This window comes from Rhinichthys klamathensis, unplaced genomic scaffold (genome assembly GCF_029890125.1).
Source record: "Rhinichthys klamathensis goyatoka isolate OS25496 unplaced genomic scaffold, OSU_Roscu_1.1 h1tg000611l_1, whole genome shotgun sequence".
Lineage (NCBI taxonomy): Eukaryota > Metazoa > Chordata > Actinopteri > Cypriniformes > Leuciscidae > Rhinichthys > Rhinichthys klamathensis.
Genome location: NW_026607064.1, coordinates 398,365 through 426,023, shown reverse-complemented (window position 1 = coordinate 426,023; position 27,659 = coordinate 398,365). Strand labels below are relative to the sequence as shown.

The 27,659-nt window shown below is 39.9% G+C and overlaps 1 protein-coding gene across 2 annotated transcripts in view; it reads right to left on the bottom strand.

Annotated features, from left to right (window-relative positions):
- rfx3 (regulatory factor X, 3 (influences HLA class II expression)) overlaps positions 1-27,659 on the bottom strand; it is a 56,443-nt gene that overhangs the window by 367 nt on the left and 28,417 nt on the right. The window contains exons 5-16 of one of the 2 annotated variants that reach the window (XM_056240749.1): positions 25,381-25,455; positions 23,943-24,124; positions 21,238-21,357; positions 20,248-20,372; positions 16,067-16,179; positions 14,879-14,994; positions 14,644-14,798; positions 12,972-13,069; positions 4,659-4,808; positions 3,092-3,300; positions 1,604-1,757; positions 1,475-1,517 (exon numbers count right to left, since the gene is read on the bottom strand). In XM_056240749.1, coding sequence (XP_056096724.1) covers positions 1,475-1,517; positions 1,604-1,757; positions 3,092-3,300; positions 4,659-4,808; positions 12,972-13,069; positions 14,644-14,798; positions 14,879-14,994; positions 16,067-16,179; positions 20,248-20,372; positions 21,238-21,357; positions 23,943-24,124; positions 25,381-25,455 — 1,540 coding nt within the window. The remainder of the gene's footprint in view (positions 1-1,474; positions 1,518-1,603; positions 1,758-3,091; positions 3,301-4,658; positions 4,809-12,971; positions 13,070-14,643; positions 14,799-14,878; positions 14,995-16,066; positions 16,180-20,247; positions 20,373-21,237; positions 21,358-23,942; positions 24,125-25,380; positions 25,456-27,659) is intronic. The other variant, XM_056240750.1, reaches the window with a different exon arrangement.

The following is a 27,659-nucleotide window of genomic DNA, read 5'->3' as shown; positions in this document are numbered from 1 at the left end:
TTAAAAGGCACGACATTTTTTAATTCAGAGCCACAAAATCATTTTCAAGAAGCTTTTCATTCAAAGTTCCAGGACTCGAAATGAAGCCTTGTCATGTGCTCGGGTAATGTCCCGGGTAAACAATGTGCTTGTCCAGGTGCTTTTGTGTGTGTGTTGATGAGAAATTTTCTCATCAGCTTTGCCATATTTAAATCTGAATATGTATGATATGTTTACCTTTATAAAGAGCTTTTTATTTATTTATTAAATATGCTTTATCTTAAATTTTAAAATCTTAAATTTGATCAATAAATTTAATTAGAATAATAAGACACTGAAGGGCTAAAACACTAAATTATTTACACAAAAAAATTACGACTGAATGAAATAATGTTATGAGGTTGTTTTAAATATTTTTTTGAATATACAATGAATGATACTTTTAAACGCGAAACTAAACCGCCAGTAGGAGCGGCAGGCGACCGTCTTAACGATTCAAACGATTCGTTCAAACGGCTGATTCGTTCAGAAATGAGGCAGTTGTTTATGAATGAGTCATTGAATCATGACTCAACCGATTCGTTCAAAACGCTGAATCATTCAGACGCATTCTGGTTCTGCTGTGATCTTTGTTTGGAACTATTTTTTGCTGCTAAAATAAAACAAAAACTATCAATATTGTGTCTAAAATGTAAGTGACTTAATATTAACTGTCGTATGAAATCAGTGTCACATTTTCAGTCGTGCTGGTATTCAGCTCTCTTGGTCGTGTGACTGTATCGTGTGTTATAAATACAAAAACACATTTTGAATGTTTACCGCAGTGTGTTGTGAACTGAGTTTCTGTGTGTGAACTGCTCTCGTTTGTTTCCATTTCTCCTCATGAGGCTGTGAGAGCCTCAACAACACAACCTTGTTACCGTCAGTACATTATATATTATATTAATATTCACTATCAATCGCCACTTACACTAAATGAATCATTCGCGTTTTGGTGATTCCCTAGTTATTTTTTCTATTGACGTTTGAATCATGATACCGATCGGGCAAGTTAAATCTCTCACTCGCCCCTTCAAAATATCCTCTTATCCTGGACAAGCGTTAATGTGGATCCCTATCCTGACAGTCAAATCCCAGACTACTTCTCTGCTTCCACTATTCCTTAATCCCTCTCTGTTCTAGCTTGCACGATTTTTGTAACTTTGTATTTCTAGCACTTCTCGTGTTTATTGACTCTAAGATGAGCCGCTTGTATTCTTCAGTCGCTTTGGATAAAAGCGTCCGCTAAATGATGAAATGTAAAAAAGAAGTGGCGTTCATATAGCAGAAACTGTCTTATGACGGAGGGACACCAACAGAAAAGTGTTATTACAGTAATGGGGCATCCAGCATCCAGCAATCGTCTCCTACTGGTCTACAGTGCCATTAGCCTGGCTTGTAGTTGTGTAACGCTGTAATGAGCCTCAGCTTGCAGTCCGCGCTCTGGCTAGCTTACCTTTGTCGATGTTGGCAGGGGACATGGTGTTCAGGTCCTGAAACTGCAACGGCACAAAGAAATGGCGATTAGAGAGAAAGACTGACTCCACAGGTGTGTACTGCTCGTGCTGAGCTAAACACACGTCACCTCTCCCATCACCCCGATGGGCGTCTCTCCCGTGGCCTGGGCCACTCGGTGCTCCACTAGGTAGAACATGTACTCGTCGTACAGCAGTCGGATCAAGTGGAAAGAGCCGAAACTTGCAGCGCTGCGAAGGGTCAGATCTCTGATGACCATAGAGCTGTAAGAGTCCGATAAAGCGGGAGAGTTAAAAGTTCTGTCGGCACTTTGCTAATGCTGTGAGATTTTATGTGTGTTTTATCTTAACCCTCTAGGCGCCACGGTCGAGTTTACTCGACAAGACGCGGCACTGAATAAAACGGCCGATTTTGTCAAATTGGGTGTCAATTTCATTCGACCTCCCCTCCACTGGATGGCAGACATGTCATACTTCATCCCCGACTCAAAAAAACGTCATGTTTCTATACAAAATGTTCGAGTTAGAGCGCATTGAATCAGTGAGATCAAAAGCGGAGCTGGTGTGCGAGTGAGCCATGTTATCAGAGCCTCTCCGCAATCGCGGCGACAGTATTGTGGTGGAGACTTTATCTAATGCCACTGGGTATGTTAGACGAGGTCGAAGTATTCATAGGACAGTTAGGAGGCGACGTGGAGGCGGGGTGAGGAGTCGCGATGACAATGACAGCAGTCTGAGCTGTGCACACTCGGTCTGGCCGCGCTGCTCGTGTCATCTCACTCATGATCTGTGCGAGTGAGCTTTTGAACTAAACAGGTCTTGTCTACTTGTGTTTGTATGTCATATGAATAAAATATATGTGCCCCATACATGGAATCAGAGTGCCTACTGTATTTAGTAAATGGAAAATCTCTACAGCAAAAGGCCAACCACTACATGCATTCGGTTTGTTTCTACCATTTATTAGTAATGATTTACACAGTTTGTTTACTACTTACTATATACCTGAGCATTCAGTATTGTGCAATATAGCATACAGAAGGTCAGGGACATTTTGGGGGGAAAGAAGTGCTGCATTTTATCATTTAAACATGTGCCTTTTCATGAAAATTCTATAATCCAAGATTGCCACCACCATATGACGTCATAATATGCAAATTAGATGGGAAAATGTAATCCCTACATAAACTTTTGGTCATCCTTAATATTTCTCTAATTTACAGAAAGTCTCTATCTTTTATCACTTTTAAGATATAGCCTTTTGAAATTAAGATGTCAAAATCGAACGTTTTAGGAAAAAACCTCTGGCGCCTAAAGGGTTAAACATAAAATAACCTAATTCTGTTTGATCGAGGCATGCAACTATTCTGACTTGTCCAATTTTTCTGACTTGCATCAAAATCCTTTCCATTCATTGTATGCATTTGAAATATAGATTTGGGTTTTAATGTACCTGTGTTTGTATTAAATCTATATTCATTGAGTCGAATCGAAAATCGAATTTAGAATCGAAATCGAGTTGGAAGATCTGAGTCGATACCCAGCCCTAGTTATGGATTCAACGCACACGATTAAAGCAAGCATTGAAGCGGTCTTGCCTGTAGAAGGACCACTTGAGCAGGAACTGGCGAGCCGCTTTGGGGAGGGAGGGTTTGTCCTCGAACGGCTTGAGGACTTCGGTGACCACGTTATCCAGCCACGCAGCCCATTGCTCCAGTGAGCTCTGCTGCTGAAGGGTGGCCTTGAAGTCCAGCTCGAGGCGCTGAACTACACCCTCCTCACACTGGCACACCCACGAGGCCTGCTCCTGCACACACCAGCACAGGCACAACATCACAACACTGGAGCTGCTCACCACTACATTTACATGCACATTATTGACTGAAGTGAAAGCACTTCAAAAAATGAAAGTATGAAAGTTTAGATTTACTGTAAATCAAATGTACTGTAAAAAAAAAAAAAAAATCAACAATACTATAAAGTCAAAGCCATATATCTAACCAAGTTGTGTTCCAAATTTGAAATTATCACAAAAATTAAAGTTCCTTAAAGCTGTACCAAAAATAGCCACCGGGTGTAACCAACATTACATTGAATTATTTTAATACATTTCTATATAACTAATTAATACGTTTCTGTCCAAATATCCCCTCTATCACCCAATATGGAACCTCGAGACTCAAGACCGACATGTGTTTTGTCAAGATTTAAAAAAAAAAAATGGTTTCGATTATTAAGTACAGGGTTTCCGAGGGTCTTAAAGTCTAAAATTTCAAAATCACAATTTAAGGCCTTAAAAAGTCTTAAATTTGCTGAAGTATTGTGTTCTAAGTCTTAAATAATTTTTAACAGGTCTTAATTTAAGAAAATTAAGCGCTGCGCTTTGGAATGTTTTTTTGTTTTGTTTTGCGTGGTATTATAGTTCCTTATTTCGCTAGTCCAAATATAATTCACTTTAATTACGACTACAAAATAGACCAACATGCAACAGCCAATCAGCTTTGTGCATCCATCTAAGCTGTCTTCAGTACTGTTCAGTTTGAATAAATTAATTTACTTTGCAAGTAATTTTGATACTCTGTGTTTCCTTTGTACGTTTTTTTTTTATGTCGTGATATAGGTCTAAATTTAATTCATAATGGTCTTAAAAAGGTCTGAAAAGTCTTAAATTTGACTTTGTGAAACCTGCAGAAACCCTGAAAGTAGTTAAAATAAATGTTGTAATATGAAACCTGACGACGCCCACTTGGGGAGGAGCCAGCTTAAAGAATTTAAAGTACTGTTTTCCATGGTAACGCAATGTCCAATTTCAAAATGGTTTTCACAGGATGAATTTTGAGTTTGTAAGCTTTCGAATAATACCTAATTTATGATGATTATTAAAATATGTGATACAAAAAAAGCAACCGTCTAGCAAGTGACAGTTAAGGGGTTAAAGATGCCATATTTTGTTTGTTTTTACTTTTCCTGCTTGAATGTTGATTATTTTCCTCATATTCTCCATTGTTGCGGCTCCTCTCTTCCCAGTCTGTCAGTAACGCTCTGTTTACTTCCTGTCTCTATGAAGCCCCTCCTCCTGGGGCGAGTGACATGAGGGCGAGTAAATGGCCCATTTTTGGTTGATGGATCTCTTTAAGGGCGGAGGTCGTGGATCATGTGACGTACCTGCACGTTGGCGAAGTCCACGCGGTTGAGGTCGCTGAGCATCTGGTTGATCTGTGAGGTGTTTTGCAGGACGGCACGCGCTGCCTGTGCCAGATGGTTCAGAGACGTGTATCTGCGCAGGGTCTGAGCGAAGGCACTAACAGCAGAAACCTGCGCAAGACGAGACACACTCTTTAGAGCTCCGCACGGGCTTTACACTGAAGCCCGAACCCGAAATCATTTAAGTTATATTTTTTCAAGTTATATATTTATATTTCACCATTACAGTTATATTTTAAGCCCGAACCCGAGGTCCGTTTCTCACAGTAAATCTTTTTTTTTTTTGCAATATGCTGTACTTTGATTGCTTTGCTTGCAATGATAACTAAACATGTTCAAACACCGTTTCACTAAGGCACCGTCCCTCAGCACACAACAAAAAAAATGCGAAAATCACTGACTTACTAATTACGAAACTGATGTGGGTGAACAGGTGAAACAGTCACAAATTCCTCTGGAACTCAAACATTAAACTTCAAAACAAAGTTTGCGCAGATGCACAACTATTTACACAGATATATCCTTCTCCGTACGAGTTATGAAGGAAGAGAACAGCGGATGAGCTATATCAGCTCCCTCCTCTGATTGCGGTGTTCTGACTGAAATACTGCGCGCGGGAACACATGCGCAAAACAGTTTTGTAAAAGGATATATACATAATTTTTATTTTATCATTTTACAAAACTGTTTTGCACATGTGCTCCCGCGCGCATTATTTCAGTCACAACACTGCAATCAGAGCACCTTCTCTCTCGCGTGCTCTTATTTACGATCACAATACAGCAAGCACACGGCACGCAAACTATAAATACATATATATTTATATATATAGCCTATATAGTTTTTCTTAGTTACAAACCCGAACCCGAGGCTATTCATTAAACATTAACCCAAACCCGACCCGAAACCCGTGAGTTCTAAGGGGACCCGTCGGGTCGGGTAGCAGACCTCTAAGACTCTTATGCCTGGTTCAGATTACACCATTTTAGCCCAAATTTGGCACGATCCGTTTGACGTAGAGTGTCGTGGGGATTCGTAAACGACAACGGGCGTCCGGACGCAAGATCCTACAGTGTGTCTCAGTGGGTGACAACCGACGCCGCGTCTGCGATGCATCATGACATCACCATTAAAAGACTAGCATGTTTAATTTTTTTTCCTGATCTGGTTCCGTCAAAAGTGAGTGTGTGTGCGTTTGAGTGCGTGAGCGAGAGTATGTGTGAATATGTGCGTGTGTATAACTTATGTGTGCGAGTGAATGTGTGCGTGCGTATGTGTGTGAGTGAGTGAATGTGTGTGTGAGTGTGTATGCATGTGTGTGAGTGTGAATGTGTGTGAGTGTGTGTGTATGTATGTGTGATACAAATCCTATAGCCTGAGACATATACAGGGTATATACTAGAGTCCTGCGCCGGACTGTTTTCTTCATCCCGCTCCCGCCCGCGCCCGCCGAATTTTTGACCATTACCGCCCGCTCCCGCAACGTATGTGTTACACTCCCGCCCGCTCCCGCAATATGCATGTCCACTCCCGCCCGCACCCGCAACGTATGTGTTACACTCCCGCCTGCTCCCGCAATATGCATGTCCACTCCCGCCCGCACCCGCAACGTATGTGTTACACTCCCGCCCGCTCCCGCAACGTATGTGTTACACTCCCGCCCGCTCCCGCAACGTATGTGTTACACTCCCGCCCGCTCCCGCAACGTATGTGTTACACTCCCGCCCGCTCCCGCAATATGCATGTCCACTCCCGCCCGCACCCGCAACGTATGTGTTACACTCCCGCCCGCTCCCGCAATATGCATGTCCGCTCCCGCAATATGTATGTCCACTCCCGCCCGCTCCCGCAACGTATGTGTTACACTCCCGCCCGCTCCCGCAATATGTATGTCCGCTCCCGCAATATGTATGTCCACTCCCGCCCGCTCCCGCAATATGTATGTCCGCTCCCGCAATATGTATGTCCACTCCCGCCCGCTCCCGCAATATGTATGTCCGCTCCCGCAATATGTATGTCTGCTCCCGCAATATGTATGTCCACTCCCGCCCGCTCCCGCAATATGTATGTCCGCTCCCGCAATATGTATGTCCACTCCCGCCCGCTCCCGCAATATGTATGTCCGCTCCCGCAATATGTATGTCCACTCCCGCCCGCTCCCGCAATATGTATGTCCACTCCCGCCCGCTCCCGCAATATGTATGTCCACTCCCGCCCGCTCCCGCAATATGTATGTCCACTCCCGCCCGCTCCCGCAATATGTATGTCCACTCCCGCCCGCTCCCGCAATATGTATGTCCACTCCCGCCCGCTCCCGCAATATGTATGTCCACTCCCGCCCGCTCCCGCAATATGTATGTCCGCTCCCGCAATATGTATGTCCGCTCCCGCAATATGTATGTCCGCTCCCGCAATATGTATGTCCGCTCCCGCAATATGTATGTCCGCTCCCGCAATATGTATGTCCACTCCCGCAATATGTATGTCCGCTCCCGCAATATGTATGTCCGCTCCCGCAATATGTATGTCCGCTCCCGCAATATGTATGTCCGCTCCCGCAATATGTATGTCCACTCCCGCAATATGTATGTCCGCTCCCGCAATATGTATGTCCGCTCCCGCAATATGTATGTCCACTCCCGCCCGCTCCCGCAATATGTATGTCCACTCCCGCAATATGTATGTCCACTCCCGCAATATGTATGTCCGCTCCCGCAATATGTATGTCCGCTCCCGCAATATGTATGTCCACTCCCGCCCGCTCCCGCAATATGTATGTCCACTCCCGCAATATGTATGTCCACTCCCGCAATATGTATGTCCGCTCCCGCAATATGTATGTCCGCTCCCGCAATATGTATGTCCGCTCCCGCAATATGTATGTCCACTCCCGCAATATGTATGTCCGCTCCCGCAATATGTATGTCCGCTCCCGCAATATGTATGTCCACTCCCGCAATATGTATGTCCGCTCCCGCAATATGTATGTCCGCTCCCGCAATATGTATGTCCACTCCCGCAATATGTATGTCCACTCCCGCAATATGTATGTCCACTCCCGCAATATGTATGTCCGCTCCCGCAATATGTATGTCCACTCCCGCAATATGTATGTCCGCTCCCGCAATATGTATGTCCGCTCCCGCAATATGTATGTCCACTCCCGCAATATGTATGTCCGCTCCCGCAATATGTATGTCCGCTCCCGCAATATGTATGTCCACTCCCGCAATATGTATGTCCGCTCCCGCAATATGTATGTCCACTCCCGCAATATGTATGTCCACTCCCGCAATATGTATGTCCGCTCCCGCAATATGTATGTCCGCTCCCGCAATATGTATGTCCACTCCCGCCCGCTCCCGCAATATGTATGTCCACTCCCGCAATATGTATGTCCACTCCCGCAATATGTATGTCCGCTCCCGCAATATGTATGTCCGCTCCCGCAATATGTATGTCCGCTCCCGCAATATGTATGTCCACTCCCGCAATATGTATGTCCGCTCCCGCAATATGTATGTCCGCTCCCGCAATATGTATGTCCACTCCCGCAATATGTATGTCCGCTCCCGCAATATGTATGTCCGCTCCCGCAATATGTATGTCCACTCCCGCAATATGTATGTCCGCTCCCGCAATATGTATGTCCGCTCCCGCAATATGTATGTCCACTCCCGCCCGCACCCGCAATATGTATGTCCACTCCCGCCCGCACCCGCAATATGTATGTCCACTCCCGCCCGCACCCGCAAAACTCGGAGAATTTATTCCCGCACAATAATAGAGATGCACTGACTTTGTGTCTTCTCCCGTCCTGCAGGAAAAAAACTCGTATTTGTACTGCTATTGTTAAAGAGATTCATGGGGTTGTTGGTTTCGTTTCCCTGGCCTGCATGTATTCTGACGCACTGATCAGGAAGATGAATAGTAAATGTCAGACTTGCCTTGCTCAGGTTTTGTACTGTAAATACCTCGTTTAAGGTTCTTTTCCAGATCATTGACATCTCCATCATGTCGTTAGGCTACCTCCCAATCCCGCAGGGGTTTTATTTGTCCGCCCATTCCCGCCCGCAGCAAAGTTCAAACCGCCCGCTCCCGCGAGCTTTGCGTTGGGTCAATCCCAATGCAGCCCTCTAGTATATACAGCAATCCTTAAGTTAAATTTACTACTTTTTAATACCTTTTTTACTACCTTCGGAATTTTTAAAAAAACCCATCACGACACTGATTTGCAAGTGTTAATCAGCGACCTTTCTATTATTTACACAGATTTTGACATATATAACATACAAAAAAGAATAGATTTAGAGACTGATGTCAGTATTACTAATATTATAGCTACTGATGTCTCGATGAAAATGATTTCCCCCCAAATTTTAAACATTTATTAGGCTTCAAAAATATAAAAACATAATTTAAGTGAACTTAAAACAATCCTCTCTTAAACCCATAATACATGTCATATTTACCTGTGCCATACAGAAATTGAATATGGTCATAAAACAGTCCGCACTGCATAAATTATAAATGAAATATAGATTAATCCTTATCAAAGCTACAAGCGTTCTTTAGTCAAGAGCAGTGAGTAATTTTCTCTGTTCTTTAGGTTAACTTTACTGAAAGACAGAATTAATGGCTCCTGTCACTTTAAGATCTGCCGCTGCGGACAGGATCTCACGCATCTTATTCTCACTACTATTTACTTCCATTTAAGATTTTATTTAACTCATTTAGCACGGTTCTTGTGAGGATACTCGACAAAACGGACATTTTGGCTTAAATGTGTGTGTGTTATTGTTCGTTCAAGCGCGAAAGAGAACTCGATACTGGCGCGCGTCTTTCTGTGCGTCGTGTGTCAGGAGGACATTCACTGACAGTGCGTATTGTCACTGTCGCGCACTAAAGCATTTGCGTGAATAAGAGCGTGATCATAATCCTAGCTAAAGGATGACAGAAAGAACGGATGCATTGCTGCGTTAATTGCAAAGCTGGACAAAAATGAATCGCATGAGTTAACGTTGCTGTCAGCACTTATCATACATTGCTGACAGAAAATATTGCGGTTTGAAGTGGACTCGTTTTCATGGTAACGTAGGCCTAACGTTACACCGAATGTTTTTTTAGTAGCTAACGTTACACAGTAATGTTCTACATTAAATATTTAGCTAACAGTCTGAAATTATCCTGACCTGGGCTAATTTCCTGAATCAACCAACTCACATCTCCTTTCTTTCATTTCATCCATGATGACATTCGTCACCTGTTGTTGTTTCTGGCGTTGTATCACTGACTGTGTCGCAATTAGAGCCCGACCGATATATCGGCGGGCCGATATTATCGGCCGATTTTAGGCATTTTCCTTACTATCGGTATCGGCATTTATAATGGCCGATAAATGAATATTTAAAAAAATGCGGGTGCGCTGATTCATGTAAGGGTGGCGCTGCCAATAAAGCACCTAAAAGCTGTCACAAGAACTGGCAAAAGTAATGATTATGAATACAACAAATAGCAAGGACACATTTTAATTGTTTATTAATAAACAAGTGTTTTCAGTCAGTGTCAGCCAAAGATGAAGTTGACGATGCTGACTCGCGATCTTCAGTGAACGCGTGCCAGAGAGAAATGCACATTTCATACGATTACATGAGTCTGTCTGTCTTTCGTTTTGAAGTTGTTCTGTTTAAAAGTAGACATTTCAATATAGATATATTTCAATTCTCAGGTCTATACGCTGAGTTTCGGTTCATGAGACGAGCTCCAGTTCACCCGCAGGCGCCTCCGTGTCGAGATTATCTATCGTCTGCTAAATTTACTTCTTATAAATTAAATCCAGGCAAATGGCTGATAAAACATTGATTAAAATTAAGATACAATTAATACAAAACGAAATTCACTTTGAAACGAAAGGTTTTGTGCTTTCTGTTTGATGTCTATGTGAAAGTTTCAAAGCATTAGTGCCGCTTTCAGAGCGCTCTCGTCCGTAGTGCTGAACTGTCGCGTCTGTAACATTGTTTTTTCCTCATAAATGCGAACACGAAAAATAAAATAAAATAAAATGAATATTTTATGTAGCCTGTGGAGACTGAGAGCCAACCCTTCTTCATCCGGTGGGTAGTAGCCTACTTGTGATTTGCGCAGTGTAATTCACAGAATTGATTTCTCTGCTACAAGCCTCTGTCACGTATTGTGTGAGCTTGTGACTATTGCAAAGCGCGCAGCTGAGAAGTCCTGATTATATTGTCTGCTATATTTAGGCCTACTTCTTATTTATTAAGGCAATTGGTTGATGAAACATTGATTAAAATGCGTGGCGCGAGCGATCTCCGACAGTAAACTGATTCTGCTTTGTCTCGGGTAAACAGCTGTTGCGCCGCGAGCAGTAACGGCCGCGTCCGGTGTAGACACAGTGTTAAAGCTCATTCTGCCTGATAACGCTACGTTACAACATCAAGCAATATTCCAAAAATGTATATAATTATAACACTTTATATAGGGCCATTTTGCATTAAGAGTAGCCTAGTTTCACGTTTAGTACATTTTGCTTACTAATTATTTAAAATAGTATAAAAGTACTGTACATATGTAATTAAAAACGTTTTCATTATGATATTATTAATTTTACTTTAGTAAAAAGATCTGAGTTCTTCCTCCACTGGTAGAGATTAGAGGAATTAAGAGTAAAAATAGAAGATAATAAGGTTTTGTCAGTGACACTTTTTATATATTTATTGATACAAGTTATGACTAAATTAAAAGACAAAGTCATTAGTGAAGATTATGCAACAGTATTTAGAATATAATATAATATAACATGCAATGCAAACTAGTTTGGTTACAGCTCAGCTGTATAATTCTCATTCTATCATTCCCCCTGCCTCCATTACATATCTGTGTCACACAAGTGTTTGATTACCACATTTGAGTGATCATTGCAAAACGTGTTTATAAAATATATTTATTCTGTTTATAGCTACTGTGTAAAGTACCCATCAAAAGTTTGTACACACCAATAGGAAAGTGTCCAAACTTTTGACTGGTATACTGTACTATAATACACATAAATAATATTGCTACTGTATTATAATATACACATAAATAATATCGGCCGATATATCGGTATCGGACTTTTTTTACTCCCTAATATCGGTATCGGCATCGGCCCCCAAAAATCCATATCGGTCGGGCTCTAGTCGCAATCTATTTTTTTTTATGGTCGCAACCGCTATCCTCGCGCATTAGAACTTTCAGTGAGCTATTTTACACAGGCTCGGTCCTGCTCCTCCGTGGCAATGACGGTGTGCGGTTAAAAATCATAACAAACGAAAGTGTCCCCCTTGTCCGCATAGGAAATTACGCCCGTGGGTAGGACATCATCCCCGGGCTTCATGAACTTGCGCTCCATGCTTTCACCGACGACGCTAATGTGACGTATGGATCTCAATCACACTGTGTGTTGCCAGGACCCGCCCTGCTCTGCTTCTGATAGGCTTGTAACGTTAGTTAGAGCTGCGTTCCTCTCATATGATTGGTAGGTGAAATCAATTGACTCGAAAATATTAAACCGCATGCAAGTTCCCCTTTTTCTTTTTGTCCTCACGGCCGAACCCCGGAGATCCGGCACGGTGCCCTGGACACCTGATAGTCTGACAAAATAATACCTAACTTGGAAAAAATAATACCTCTGAGACCACATTTAACACTTTTAATGGCCTTAAATTTGACAATTTTGATTTATCACTTTTTAATACTTTTTAAAACCCCGCGGACACCCTGATATAAGAGCGGACAGTATCATCACACACAGAACACGTTTTTATAACAGCTTTTATCCAGCAGCAATGAGACTAATGGCAAATTCACATAAATAGGGGATATTTAGTATAAATGGCTAGTAAGCACAGGTGCACTGCACTTTCTTGACTCTAAGGGTGATTTAGTACAATTTGCAGTACAATTCCTATGTATGTGTACAAATTCTTTTGTGCCTTACAAATGGCAAAAAAAACTTTGACTTTGTGAGTGTGTATGTATGTGTGTGAGTGTATGTAAAGACAGCACACGATGACTGGTCAGGAAGCAGTGTGTAGTCTGACATATTTCTTGTCCACGACAACAAGATTTTAGGAGTCAAAATGGTGTAATCTGACACAGTGACTATCGTAACGGACAGATAAATGGTGTAGTCTGGAGCAGGCATCAGGCACTGGGGTTTCCACATTCATAATCACTCGCTTTAGCTGAAACCGCTGTAACGGCCTATGCTCTTACCTTGGTCTGGATCATCCTCTGGGGAATGCTGCTCATGGCGTTGGTGAGCCAGCCCTCAAGGCTTTTGGCAAAATTACGGATGGCTTGAGTCAAGGCACCTGTGCAATGCAGATAGAGACTTATATAAGAAGAAAGCAACTGCTTAGTAGGGGTGAGACGGGATCTCGCAAGACTCCAATGTGACTGTCTCGCATTGACGGAGCGCGAGGGTGAGATTAGCCTGGAATATGCCACCGCTACATTCACAGTACACTATGATGCCCACCACCTCTACTGTCTTTCTGCTGTTTCTTTAAAAATAAAATCCATTGTAAACGTCTGCTCTACTCATCCAGCACGAGTTGCAGTCGCACACGGTTCACTGATCGCGTAGCGATAGCGGAGGATTCGGTGTGTAACACAGCGTCTGATAAATGTCTTCTAGAATGAGTACGTGCGATCGCGAACACAAACACTGTGTAGTTGTGGCTCTGCACTTTGAATATTGAGAGAGTACTTTGATTATGGTTGCACTTCATGTATTGTTTGCACTTAATAAGACTAAGAAAAAACGTATTTATTTTTATTTATACTGTTAAACTGTCTATATTCAATTTGTGGAAAGGAGTTAAACTATGAGGTCACACAGCCTCAATCAGAAGTTCTGGAAGCTCATAATTCATGTACAGTGCGGTCTGAAGAGACGCGTGTACAAATCACACAGGAGAAAATCTGTTGAGTTTGTGGCAAAACATTTCACAGTGCTTTTATATTGTTGTCTTTCAATGCATTTGATCATTCATACTCAAAGTAGAACTGAAATGACATTCATTACAAGATTATTAGTTAAAACATTTAAAAATGCACCTGCAGAATATTTTTCCAGTCATGAATTTTGTCATTAAAATATTGTGCAAAAATCTCGCCTGTTCTCGTGGACCCAATCTCGTGAGATGAGTCATTAATGGGCGATACAATTGAAATTAATTTATATGCATCACCTGTGTCAGTGATTCCAATACCCAAATGTCAATTAATAAACCTCGGGCTTCATAATTCTCAATATCACCACATAATTAACTTTAGTAATAAAATGCATACAATATACTCATGTAAAACGATGTACACTATATAGCAAATCTCAGCTGCGTGATCGTTTATAGCGTCGCGAAATGTAACTATAGTGTCGTCCAGCTCTTATCTGATAAATGTGACTAAGACAAAGATATTATAAACATAATTTTTCTATAAAGCTGGCTTTTCTTTCTTAGTATTTTTTTCTTGTTTTCACAAATATCAAACAATTCTTAAATCAAGATGCATTTACTAAAGTAGTAAAATGCCATAAGTTATTATGTCTTTTCTGGTAAAATAAATCAAAATTAAGAGTTGTAGCTTAAAAAAAAAAGCAAAATGATCAGCCAATGGGGTAAGAAAAATAATCTTAATTCAAACAGAAACAAGATTATTTTCATACCCCATTGGTAGATAATTTAGCTTTTTTTAAGCAACAACTCACTTAATTTTGATTTATTTTCCTAGAAAACAAGACATAATATCTCATGGCATTTTACTCATCTAATAAATGCATCTTAATTTAAGAATTTTTTAGATATTTGGACTGGAAACAAGACAAAAATATTGTTTGCAGTGTAATACGCATGTTAATGAATTGGTTCAATGAAAGACTCACTAGGAATGGGTCTCAGAACGTCTGGGATGAGGATCTCGACGAGGGCCTGATACATCAGGTGATCACATGTGTTCATCCACTTCAGCACATCATCGTTCCGGCAGAGCAGGATCAGTGTGTCGCTCGGCAGACGGCCCTCGATCTCACTCACACCACTGCGTTAACAACAGTCACATCTCAGGAATCGTGTTTAATCGCCTGAGCTGGCACTGAAGAGGTGATCGGGGTCACATACCTGTTTTCTGTGATGGTGATGCCCTCTACGGTGTTGGAGGGAGAGTAGCGCCAGAAAGTCTGCCACAAGTTCTCGATTAGATTGAACTGAAGGTTCACCACTACGTCCAAAATGGCCTGCGTGTGAAAATGATCACATCACCTTTAAACTGTAATTCAACAAGACTTAAAGGGATAGTTCATCCAAAAATGAAAATTAGCCCAACCCTCAAGTCAACCTAGGTGTATTTGGCATTCTTCTTTCAGGCGAATACAATCTGTTTTTAAGTCCATAAAAGTGCATCTATCCATGATAAAAGTGCATCTATCCATGATAAAAGTGCATCTATCCATCATAAAAGTGCATCTATCCATCATAAAAGTGCATCTATCCATCATAAAAGTGCATCTATCCATCATAAAAGTGCATCTATCCATCATAAAAGTGCATCTATCCATGATAAAAGTGCATCTATCCATGATAAAAGTCCATCTATCCATGATAAAAGTGCATCTATCCATGATAAAAGTGCATCTATCCATCATAAAAGTGCATCTGTCCATCATAAAAGTGCATCTATCCATGATAAAAGTCCATCTATCCATGATAAAAGTGCATCTATCCATGATAAAAGTGCATCTATCCATCATAAAAGTGCATCTATCCATCATAAAAGTGCATCTATCCATGATAAAAGTGCATCTATCCATCATAAAAGTGCATCTATCCATGATAAAAGTGCATCTATCCATCATAAAAGTGCATCTATCCATCATAAAAGTGCATCTATCCATCATAAAAGTGCATCTATCCATCATAAAAGTGCATCTGTCCATCATAAAAGTGCATCTGTCCATCATAAAAGTGCATCTATCCATCATAAAAGTGCATCTATCCATCATAAAAGTGCATCTGTCCATCATAAAAGTGCATCTATCCATGATAAAAGTGCATCTATCCATCATAAAAGTGCATCTGTCCATCATAAAAGTGCATCTATTAAAAAATTTAGCTTTTTTTAACCAACAACTCAATTTCGATTTCTCTCCCCAGAAAAGACATATCTCATGTCATTTTACTCATCTAGTAAATGCATCCTGATTCAAGAATTTTTAGATATTTGGACTGGAAACAAGACAAAAATACTGAGTAAGAAAAGCATGTTTTGCAGTGTAATGCGGTTTGTAACGTGAGCGCTGATGGACTGACCTCGCAGTGTTCCCTGTACAGCGTCTGAAGGGCTTTAACGTCCTCCAGGCCGACGTCTTCCACAGGCTCTCCGAGGTCCAGCTCAACAAACTCTGGCAGAGCTCTGGACCCGTCTAACAGGGACATCATACAGGGACATTCAGGGGTGTGTTTCCCGGAAGCAGCGTTAGCCAACTAGAGTCGCAAGTGCTGTCGTTATCAGCAGTTCAACGAGTCGGTGTTTCCCGAAACCATCGTTACAACGAACATTCGCTTGCGTTCGGAACGACAGATCTAGATCTCTTTAGAAGCAGTTTCTAGATTGCATGACATGTGGACTCAATAAATCCTGATCTTGAGCAAAATAATCAAGCTCACATTCAGTGCAACCTGTGTCTTATATTTAGAATACATACTAATGTAATTTACGTCTTTGAGTTTGTCAAGAGATTTAAAGTGTAGTTTCTGAAGAGTGCGCATGTGTGAACGAGCTCTAGTGTGTGTGAACGAGTTTATGAGTGAATCTGGAAATAAAGTGAAATAACTGAGAAAAATGAGAAATATTCCTCAGATGCATGTCTGTAATTAATAGCAGAACATCTAGCATTAATTCCATCTCAAACAGTTTCATTAAAAGTAGTTATTACTAGAGTTCGACCGATAGTGGATTTTACCGATACCGATATTTAGGTTTGACCGTACATGCCGATAACCGATTATTCAACCGATGTTTTTAAAATGTGGATACTGGATATAAAAAAAAAACATAACACTCCAAGTAAAACAGTGCTGAACTGAAATGTGGTATATAAAATAAATATATAAATATTAATATATTAAAATGAAGTTCTACAGAAAATTATTTAAACATTAAAGTATTACAGCAGGTCTCTTTAGCTATAATCTAGAAACATACGCAGATTTCATAGGTAACACTTTGCAAGTCCCATTTGTTAACAAGGATGTATTAGCTAGCTTTCATGAACTAGTATATGCATTATGCAATATACTTTTTTTTTTACAGCATGTATTAATATTTGATACAGACATTTGTACCTTGATCATTCATGTTAGTTCATAATACACTAAGCTTAACAGATAAAATAAAAATGAACTCAATTTAAAATGCATTAGTAAATGTTGAAATCAACAAATGACCAATACTACAACATTTATTAACCGTAGTTAATGTTAAAAATGTAATCTTATTGTAAAGTGTTTCCATTTCATATAAAGCCAAAGAGTCTGCTATGCTTAAAGATGGCCGTCTTTAAATATATGCAAAGGCCAGAGCATTAAAGTTACATACATGTATATTACATGTACAGTCTCTCCCTTTATTTGCTTCTATATTAGAACACTTGATGATTATCTAATCAAAATAGCAGTATGTATTGCTTTAGTGATAATCAAATGCGTTTCTGATTTCTGTCGGCTGCATGAACACATCAACGTTGAGAACACAATCACGTCACTAGCTTTAAATGCGCAACTTCTCCGGCTAATGGATGCATAAAGTGACCAGCCGGATATAAACTAATGCAAACAGATGCTACCAGTAAAAGATTGTATACATCCTTTTATTTTTTTGGCTCGGATTTTTTCTTTTTTTTTCAATTAAAACCATTGCAGAATCAGTTACTGTGGATGAACTCTGAAATTACTATAGGAGACCAACCACTTTTGTGGAATATATGTATTCAAAACGGTTTAATTTTTGTGAATGACTTCTTAGATACATCTGGTCACTTTATTTCATTTTATGATTTTTCAATACAATTTAATGAATGTTTGGATTTGTATCGATTCAATCAGATTGTTTCAGCAATTCCAATTGGCTGGAAACAAAAAATACAAAATAAACACAAGCAATTGGTTTGTCTCCCAAAAGTACGATGTCAAAAAGGGTTACATAATATAAAGATAAATAAAATAATTTATAATTGGAAGTTATATTCTGCAGGATTTGCACTTTTTCCTCACAGGGTCTGCCAATACTGGGAAGATGAAATTAATGCACCAATTCCATGGAAAGAATATTTTAGATCAATTTATAACACTTCTGTAGATTCATATTCAAGAATATTCCAATTGAAAGATAATTGCAACTAAAAAAATGTTATATTTATATCATATTGAAAATAACCCACATTGCAGATTTTGTGAGGAAGAAGAGGAAGATCTATGGCATTTATTTTACTTTTGTCCATTTGTATATAAATTCTGGTCAAGGGTCCAAGTTTGGTTAAAGACGGCAAGAATAGAACTTATCATAACACCACAAACTATTGTACTTGGTCATTTTACAGGAAGTTTTCTTGTGTTAAATACCATTTTAGTAATAGGGAAAATGTTTATTTTTAAAACAAAAACATCTTCAAGCTTGTGTTTAGGTCACTTTAAGAATGTTATAAGTTCTCATCTTCTTTTAGAAAAGATAATAGCAGAAAGCAAAAATAAATTGGATGAATATAATAAAAAATGGAATAATATTATATGTGTATTATAACTATATGAAATCTTGTGGTTTTTCCTATCTTTTTCATATCATGTTTATTCTTCTGTTGTAATATATTTTGTAAAGTGTTAAAGGGGAAGAAAAGGGGGAAGTGTATATATGTGTGTGTATGTATATATATATATATATATATATATATATAATTTTTTATTATTATTTTTTCTCGTGTATGTTTGGGGTATGAATGTGAGGATGAATGTATAAGCATGTAGAGTTTCAGTGGATTTTGGTCTGTAAATTTTGTTTCTTATTAAATAAAAAAAAAAAAAAAAAAAAAAAACAGATGCTAACTACTGCGACATTAAACATGGGTGAGGTTTGCGTGTGTTTTTGTCCCATTGTTTTAACCGCTCGAGGTACTAATGTTAGAGTCCTCTCAGCCTCGACGGAAACACACTGCTGTTGTTTCTCTGCTAATGCAGCATCTAGTCAACTAATTACTTTATAATGATATGGCAACATGGCCTGTAGTGTTCTGTTTATACCGTTTCGCTGTCGGTGTTGTAGATGCGCATCTGAAGTGTCAGCGCTCTCCGTATAGTGTGTGATCTCTGTGCAGCCTTGTGTGTGAAGGTAAACTCAGCCAGTGATAGTTAGTTGTTTGTCCTCTAGGGGGCGCTCTCGCTCTATAATGCGCTCACACTCTTCTCAGCCGCTCCAGCAACGGACGCAACCCGGAAAAACCATCAGTGTGGATTTTTGCCGATAACTATAGTTCCACCAATCAGCTATCGGTACTAGGGATGCACCGATACCACTTTTTTTCAGACCAAGTACTTACACTTGGGTACTTGCCGATGTACCAATATGAGTACTTGATAATACCATAACAGTTCTTCTAACAATGTTTTATTTTCATCAGATGTTTTTCACTTTCTGACTGTGACAGTAAATAGGCCTATGCAACTTGTATAAAGCTATATCTCACCCCTCCTCTTGACAATTTAGCAGAGCATAGTTTGCAGTCTGCTCTACTTTGATCATCATCGCTTATCTTAAAATATCTCCAACCGGCTGACATGACTCCTCCTCCGACTCCCTGCTCCACTGGCGAGAGGTTAGGCTGATGTCAGGGTGCCATAAGGGGCCATTGCTGTTTTTTTGCGCGTGCAAATTCGTTATTTCAAACGTAGGCGCGCGGCAAGCCTGCTCATAATAGAAGCGACGCATGCGGTGCGGCGGCTCGTTTTTCCAGGCGCGCCTGTGTTCATGGTTGCATAGCGACGGCAGACGCCACGGGAGCGCAAGCGCTTGTGGAAAGGAGAAACATTTTACGGAAACGGTGCGGCCGCGCTCTCCACGCGTTATATGAACGGCCATTTAAAGTGGACTCGGCTGCGGTTGCATCGGGGTAGTTTTACGAGTACACGAGCACAGTATCGGACCGACCCGAGTGCTGGTATCGGTATCGGTACATGCCTAATCGGTACCGATATATCGGCAAAACCGATGAATCGGCCGACCTCTACTTATTACTCCTGCGTGACATCATTAACTAACGTGGTTGAATGACCAATTTGCGACAATATGGTTTCGGGAAACAGTCGTGATTAGCTATACGCATTGATCGTACAGTGATAGCTAATCAGCGAGTTACGCCGGTGTACAGAGAACACACCCCAGATCAGCTCCTCTAAAGCATGATTTGAGCTGCTCTAGGTGTGTGTGTGTGTGTGTGGTTTACCCAGGAACTGCTGATGGTGTTGGCTCTGAGCGATGAAGGTTTGCTCCGCGGCGCTGGGTGTGTGTTGCCCCCCGCTGGAGAAACTCTCCCCCGAAACACTGTCCATCTTCTGCACTGGCTTGAACCTGGAGACGGACAAAAGAGATGCGTAATGAGCTGGTAACTTCACTACCGGACAAATGTTTGGGATAATCATTTGATCAAAAATATTATTCCAATGTAAAATAACAGTTTTCTATGTGAATATCTAGTAAAGTGTAATTTATTCCTGTGATCAAAGCTGAATTTTCAGCATCATTACTCCAGTCTTCAGTGTCACATGATCCTCCAGAAATCACTCTAATATGATGATCTGATGCTCAAGAAACATTTATGATTAATATTTTTATGGAAACCATGATACACTATTTTTCAGGATTCTTCACATAGAAAACAGCTGTTTTCACTGTTTTTACATTATTTCTGATCAAATAAATGCATTATTCCGAACTTTTGGTCTTTAGTGTTTTAAAGTCCCCGTGTTAAATCCAGTTTTTAATGTTGTTTATGTGTCTATGTGGTGTTTTTAATACGCTTTAAGACACACCATGTGTAAGTTCATAAGTCGACAGCATTGCTGAGTATTTTCTGCTTAAAACTGCAGTGAACCAAAGACAGTCTCAAAAACACGGTTTGAAATCGCTGGTGTTTCTGACGTCACAAACGACCTTGTAACCAATCAGATCAACGTGTGATCGTCAACCAGTGGATCTCTGAGCGGAGTGAGTGAGTGGAGGCGGGGCTCATTTGCATATTCATAGAACCACGCATACTAAATGAGGCGAGGGTGTCGAGTTACATTCAAGATATTTTAAGGCACAAAGAATATTTTTCAAAGAAAAAAAAAAACGTTTAAATGTGTAATTTTGGTGATCAAAGATGAGTTTTAAGGGATAAAATGATTGACTACAGAAATAAACTGCACATAGGCTGCAGGTCGACGAGACTAACCTCTGCTTCTGCTGGACGGGCTGCTGTCTCAGCGCCATGTACTGCATGTCCTCCTGCAACCGGTTCAGAGGAGAGTCCGGCTTCACACGGATCCCGTAATAATGATACTTCGAGTTCCCTCTAAACTCAAGAAGAGAAAACAAGAGGGCGCTGGAGTGAGGAGCACAGAGCATGTGTTGACTAGGGCTGGGTATCGATTCAGATGTTTCGATTCGATTTCCGATTTGACTCAATGAATATAGATTTAATACAAATCCTATATTTATAAAAAAGAACAGTGAACATAAGTTTACAAGTGGTTAATTAATAAAAAGAAATTAAGAGCCACAAACCTGTATATTAGACTTTTTATTTTAGGTACAATTAAAACAGAACCCAAATCTATATTTCAAATGCAATGAATGGACAGGATTTTGGCACAAGATGAAAAATTTATGCTAAAATTTGGACAAGTCAGAACAGTTGATCAAACAGGATCCGGTTATTTTATGTTTAAGATAAAACACACATAAAATCTCTCAACATTCGCTGTAACACGGCGGATCAAGCCTATGAACAGTGGAGGAAAACTAATGCTGGCTTTTGGGTGATAGAGATAATAGTGCTGGGCGGTATACCGGTTCATACCGAATACCAGTGTTTATTTTTGTTACGGTATGCATTTTTATTATCACAATAGCCGTGTATGTCACTTTGAAAATGATGGGAACGCCACACTGTGTGAGGGTCTTTCACTGTTCACTGGTGATGCTGAAGATGGAGAGGTTAAACTATATTTGTAGGGCCCTATGATTTCCGCGATCACGGAATCGCGGACGTAATTACGGAATTGGCAAATTAACGCGGAATCTAGTGTTAACGCGGAATTTCGTGGAATTTTACATATTTGGATTGAAATTCTGTTTTTGTGTGGGAGAAGAACGGATGTCTGGTGAAAATGCAGACCGGGGGAAGCTAATCTGGGCGACACAACCCCTCCCGTCATTTCAGCTCCAATGACGGCATCAAAACAATGAAAGCATGGCGAAGCGGCTCTCCACGGCTCTGCTTTCGCCGGCGAAAAAGTTAAGAAACTCGACGCTATAAGCCCTCAGTGCCGAGCCGAGCAGTTCGCTCGTGACTTTTATGCAGTGTTTCCCACACATAGACTAATTCGCGGCCACAAAATCAACTCCGGCCGCCACATATTGTGTTTCGTTCATTTTTTTTACGCTATTTAAAACACGTAGCGTATTCTTTTCGTTGTATTTCCTTTCCCCGCTCTCCCTCCGTCTCTCTATCACTCACGCGTCTCTCTCACATACACACACACACACACAAACACACCGCGTCTGTCTATGAGGGCGACACTAGGCGAGAGAGAGACAAGTGTGACTTATTTAAACTAATATAATTTATTTTACTGGACAGTTTAAAGCTCATAACCATATTTTGTTGTAACTTGAAGAGTGCAGTGTCATGTTGCATCATGCAGTATTTGTCCTGAAAAGGCTACTGAGTAAATGTCTGTAATTTAAGGTCATTTCCATTTTATTTGTATACATTTTAATCATTAACTTTAAAAGCACATTCTTTTTATGACTAAAGGTAAAAGTTTTTTTATAATAACAGTAAAGGGTAAAAAAAATGAATTCCCAAAAATTAAAACGGAATCTGGGAAAAAATAAAACGGAATTTGGGAAAAAATAAAACGGATTTCATAGGGCCCTATAATTGATATCTGTCAAATTATATTAGTGTTTCCCATATTATATTGGTTCAACACAGCCTTTTGAACCAATATAATATATAATATAATATAAGTGGTTCATGTAGGTTGTCTACAAACCAGAAGGTTGGTGGTTCAATCTTCGGTTCCACCTGACCAAGTGTCGAGGTGTCCACGAGCAAGACACCTAAGCCCAGCTGTGTGTGTGTGTGTGTGTGAGAGAGACACCTAACCCCAGCTGCTCCTGACGAGCTGGATGGCCTTGCATGGCTGACACTGCCGTCGGTGTATGAATGGGTGAATGTGAGGCAAAAATGTAAAAAAATGGCCATTGGGTCTGTGAAAGCGCTATATAAAATGCAGTCCATTTATATGAATGTATCTGAGGGGAAATGACTGTCTTTCAATGAAAATAACATCAAAACTTTTTAATCTTGCTTTATCTTTCCTGATAAAGCAGCGTTTATGAGCGCTGCGCTGCTTTGTGTTCAGCCGTTACCGGGGAAACCGTTTTGTGTTCAGCCGTTACCGGGGAAACCGTTTTGTGTTCAGCCGTTACCGGGGAAACCGCTGTTTCTGCCGCTCCTACAGCGCCTCCTCCTGGTGCTCTTTATAAACACTGCACACCTGTATTAATACTAGTGTGATTTTTTTTTTTTTTACAATATTCAGTCATGACAGTAAAATTGGGCAATTTAAAGGGATAGTTTACCCCAAAATGTAAACTCTGTCTGTAGTTACTCTCCCTCATGTTGTTCCCCGTAAGACTTTCGTTCATCTTCAGGACACAAATTAAGATATTTCTGATTAAATCTGAGAGCTGTCTCACTCCTCCACAGGCTTCTACGGGATTGAAACTTGCCGGCCCAGAAAGTTAGTAAAGACTTTGTTAAAATAGTCCAAGTGACGACAGTGGCTCATTTAGTGGCCCACATTTAGAAGCATGTCTTGTTTTGCCCAGCCCTAGTGTTGATGCGAGGAGAGCTGGAGATGTTACCGGGTTCCCAAGCGCCGGGTCCGCAGGCCCATGAAGATGGAGCGGATGAGCTTCCCGAAGGACGCGGCGTTCACCGGGTCCAGCTTCTGCTCCTGGCAGTGGCGCAGGTAGTGGTTGTACAGGGTGGATCGGGGCAAACTCACGCCCTCGGCCGTCTCGTAGTTATCCAGCAGCCATTGCAGCTGTGAACAACACCGCTACACGCGTCACATACACTCGCACTTTACACTTCCCTGAATAAAACTGCTTCTTGTGTTTCTACGGAAGAAAGAAAGCCTCAGATTCGGAATGACGTGATCTATCCTGGTGTTTTTAATTGGTGCATGACCTATAACCTCAGAACAAATCATTGAACATCTTGCCATATTTAACGTAAAAGTCCATTCATGAAAAAATAACAAAAACAAACTTTACACTAAAATAGAACTTGCATAACCTAATAAATACAGTGCCATTTAAAAAGTCTGAGTCTACACTGGGAATCTGGAAATAAAAATTTTTAGGGGTTTTTTGTAATCAAATTTAAAGAATGCAAAGACATGTGAAGTAAATGAGTTATTGATCATGTGACTCTTTTAAACGGCACAGTATAAAGGCCCGTTCACACCAAGAACGATGACGATAACGAAACATTAGTGTCTAGAATCACCAGAGGCTCCATTATACGATATTATTGTGATTTTTAAATTTGCAATAAAATATATATTGATATTTTACTTCTTCTTTTTTTCAACTGCAAATGTCCCCAAAGGGAAACTGTCCACACGTGTTTTATCTAATAAGATCAAGTTCTCGGTGTTCACTTTACATCTCCTTTATCCCTTCCTTGTTCAATATTTTAAATAGAAATTACAGTTGTCAAATACAAACGTTTGCACACTCAATTCTATGCATTTAATTTTATAATACATAAGCAGTTTAAAAAAAAAAAAAAAAAAAAGCCATAGTGAACAATTTATGGTGACTCTATACACTCTCCTTTTCAGTACAATTACATTATTATGTTTATATTTTTGTTTTAGGAAAATGCATAAATTTGCTATCAACAGATACTTAAATGCATAGAACTTGATGTTGGATGGAGTTATTTCGATTGTGACATAGCCTATAACGCAATAACGTTTGATTTCAAACCTGACGCTTTAAATGCTCGAGCTCGTAAAAGCAGGGTGGATTCTGATTGGCTGTCAGCTTTTATCGTTCATCAGCTGGAATAAAATAAAGTTCTGAAAGTAATTCCAATGATATCTCTGTTGTTATGGTTACGCCGGGGACTTCCCTATTACATAGTTACGTTATCATTAATCTCCTTGGTGTGAACGTCCTTAAGAAAGAGTGAGAGAGAGAGAGTTACCCGTAGAGACAGAGAAAAGCGTAAAGTACCGTAGCAGATCGCTAGGAGGCGAGCAAAGCCAAGCGGTGCGTGTTCACAACTTACATGGCTGTTGAGCAGCGAACTTCTCTGACTGGATAAACCTTCAGACTTTTGGAGCGTCTCAATCGCCATTTCAATCTGATAGACCAAAGAGCAAAAGAATAAAGGAGAACAAAACAAAAAGAGGGGGGGGGGGAGAAATCAAATGAAGGCTGTAGCGAAAGATAGCTGTACTGAAACCAGAGATGAGCAGCAGAAATAGACCCGACTAAAGCATCCCAGCCACCAACACACACACACACACACAGTCCTCATGATCCAGCTTCTGTAAACCTTCACTCAGAACTGAACATCTAAGCAACATTACATTTGATAATGAGGCCAAGTCTTCATATACAGACTTAGAAATTAAAGGTGTAATTCATTGCTGGCAAAATAAAACATGCAGTAGACATCTATGGAAGCTTGTTTACACCACAGAATAACACATAACAAAGGTAATTGCGACTTTTTATCTCACAATTCTGTCTTTCAGAATTGCGTGATATAACGTCGCAATTGCGTGATATAACGTCGCAATTGCGTGATATAACGTCGCAATTGTCTTATAAAGTCAGAATTGCGTGATATAAAGTCAGAATTGCGTGATATAAAGTCACAATTGCGTGTTATAAAGTCAGAATTGCGTGATATAAAGTCACAATTGTGTTATAAAGTCAGAATTGCGTGATATAAAGTCACAATTGCGTGATATAACGTCGCAATTGTCTTATAAAGTCAGAATTGCGTGATATAAAGTCAGAATTGCGTGATATAAAGTCACAATTGCGTGTTATAAAGTCAGAATTGCGTGATATAAAGTCAGAATTGCGTGATATAAAGTCACAATTGCGTGATATAAAGTCACAATTGCGTGATATAAAGTCACAATTGCGTGATATAAAGTCATAATTGCGTGTTATAAAGTCAGAAATGCGTGATATAAAGTCAGAATTGCGTGATATAAAGTCACAATTGCGTGTTATAAAGTCACAATTGCGTGATATAAAGTCACAATTGCGTGATATAAAGTCAGAATTGCGTGATATAAAGTCAGAATTGCGTGATATAAAGTCACAATTGCGTGTTATAAAGTCACAATTGCGTGATATAAAGTCACAATTGCGTGATATAAAGTCACAATTGCGTGTTATAAAGTCACAATTGTGTGTTATAAAGTCACAATTGCGTGTTATAAAGTCACAATTGCGTGATATAAAGTCACAATTGCGTGATATAAAGTCAGAATTGCGTGTTATAAAGTCAGAATTGCGTGATATAAAGTCACAATTGCGTGATATAAAGTCACAATTGCGTGATATAAAGTCAGAATTGCGTGATATAAAGTCACAATTGCGTTTTATAAAGTCACAATTGTGTGTTATAAAGTCACAATTGCGTGTTATAAAGTCACAATTGTGTGTTATAAAGTCACAATTGCGTGTTATAAAGTCACAATTGTGTGTTATAAAGTCACAATTGTGTGTTATAAAGTCACAATTGTGTGATATAAAGTCACAATTGCGTGTTATAAAGTCACAATTGTGTGTTATAAAGTCACAATTGCGTGTTATAAAGTCACAATTGTGTGTTATAAAGTCACAATTGCGTGTTATAAAGTCACAATTGCGTGTTATAAAGTCACAATTGCATGATATAAAGTCACAATTGCGTGTTATAAAGTCACAATTGCGTGTTATAAAGACAGAATTGCGTGATATAAAGTCACAATTGCGTGTTATAAAGTAACAACTGCGTGTTATAAAGTCACAATTGCGTGTTATAAAGACAGAATTGCGTGTTATAAAGTCACAATTGCGTGTTATAAAGTCACAATTGTGTTATAAAGTAACAACTGCGTGTTATAAAGTCACAATTGCGTGTTATAAAGACAGAATTGCGTGTTATAAAGTCACAATTGCGTGTTATAAAGTCACAATTGCGTGTTATAAAGACAGAATTGCGTGATATAAAGTCACAATTGCGTGTTATAAAGTAACAACTGCGTGTTATAAAGTCACAATTGCGTGTTATAAAGACAGAATTGCGTGTTATAAAGTCACAATTGCGTGTTATAAAGTCACAATTGTGTGTTATAAAGTAACAACTGCGTGTTATAAAGTCACAATTGCGTGTTATAAAGACAGAATTGCGTGATATAAAGTCACAATTGCGTGTTATAAAGTAACAACTGCGTGTTATAAAGTCACAATTGCGTGTTATAAAGACAGAATTGCGTGTTATAAAGTCACAATTGCGTGTTATAAAGTCACAATTGTGTGTTATAAAGTCACAATTGCGTG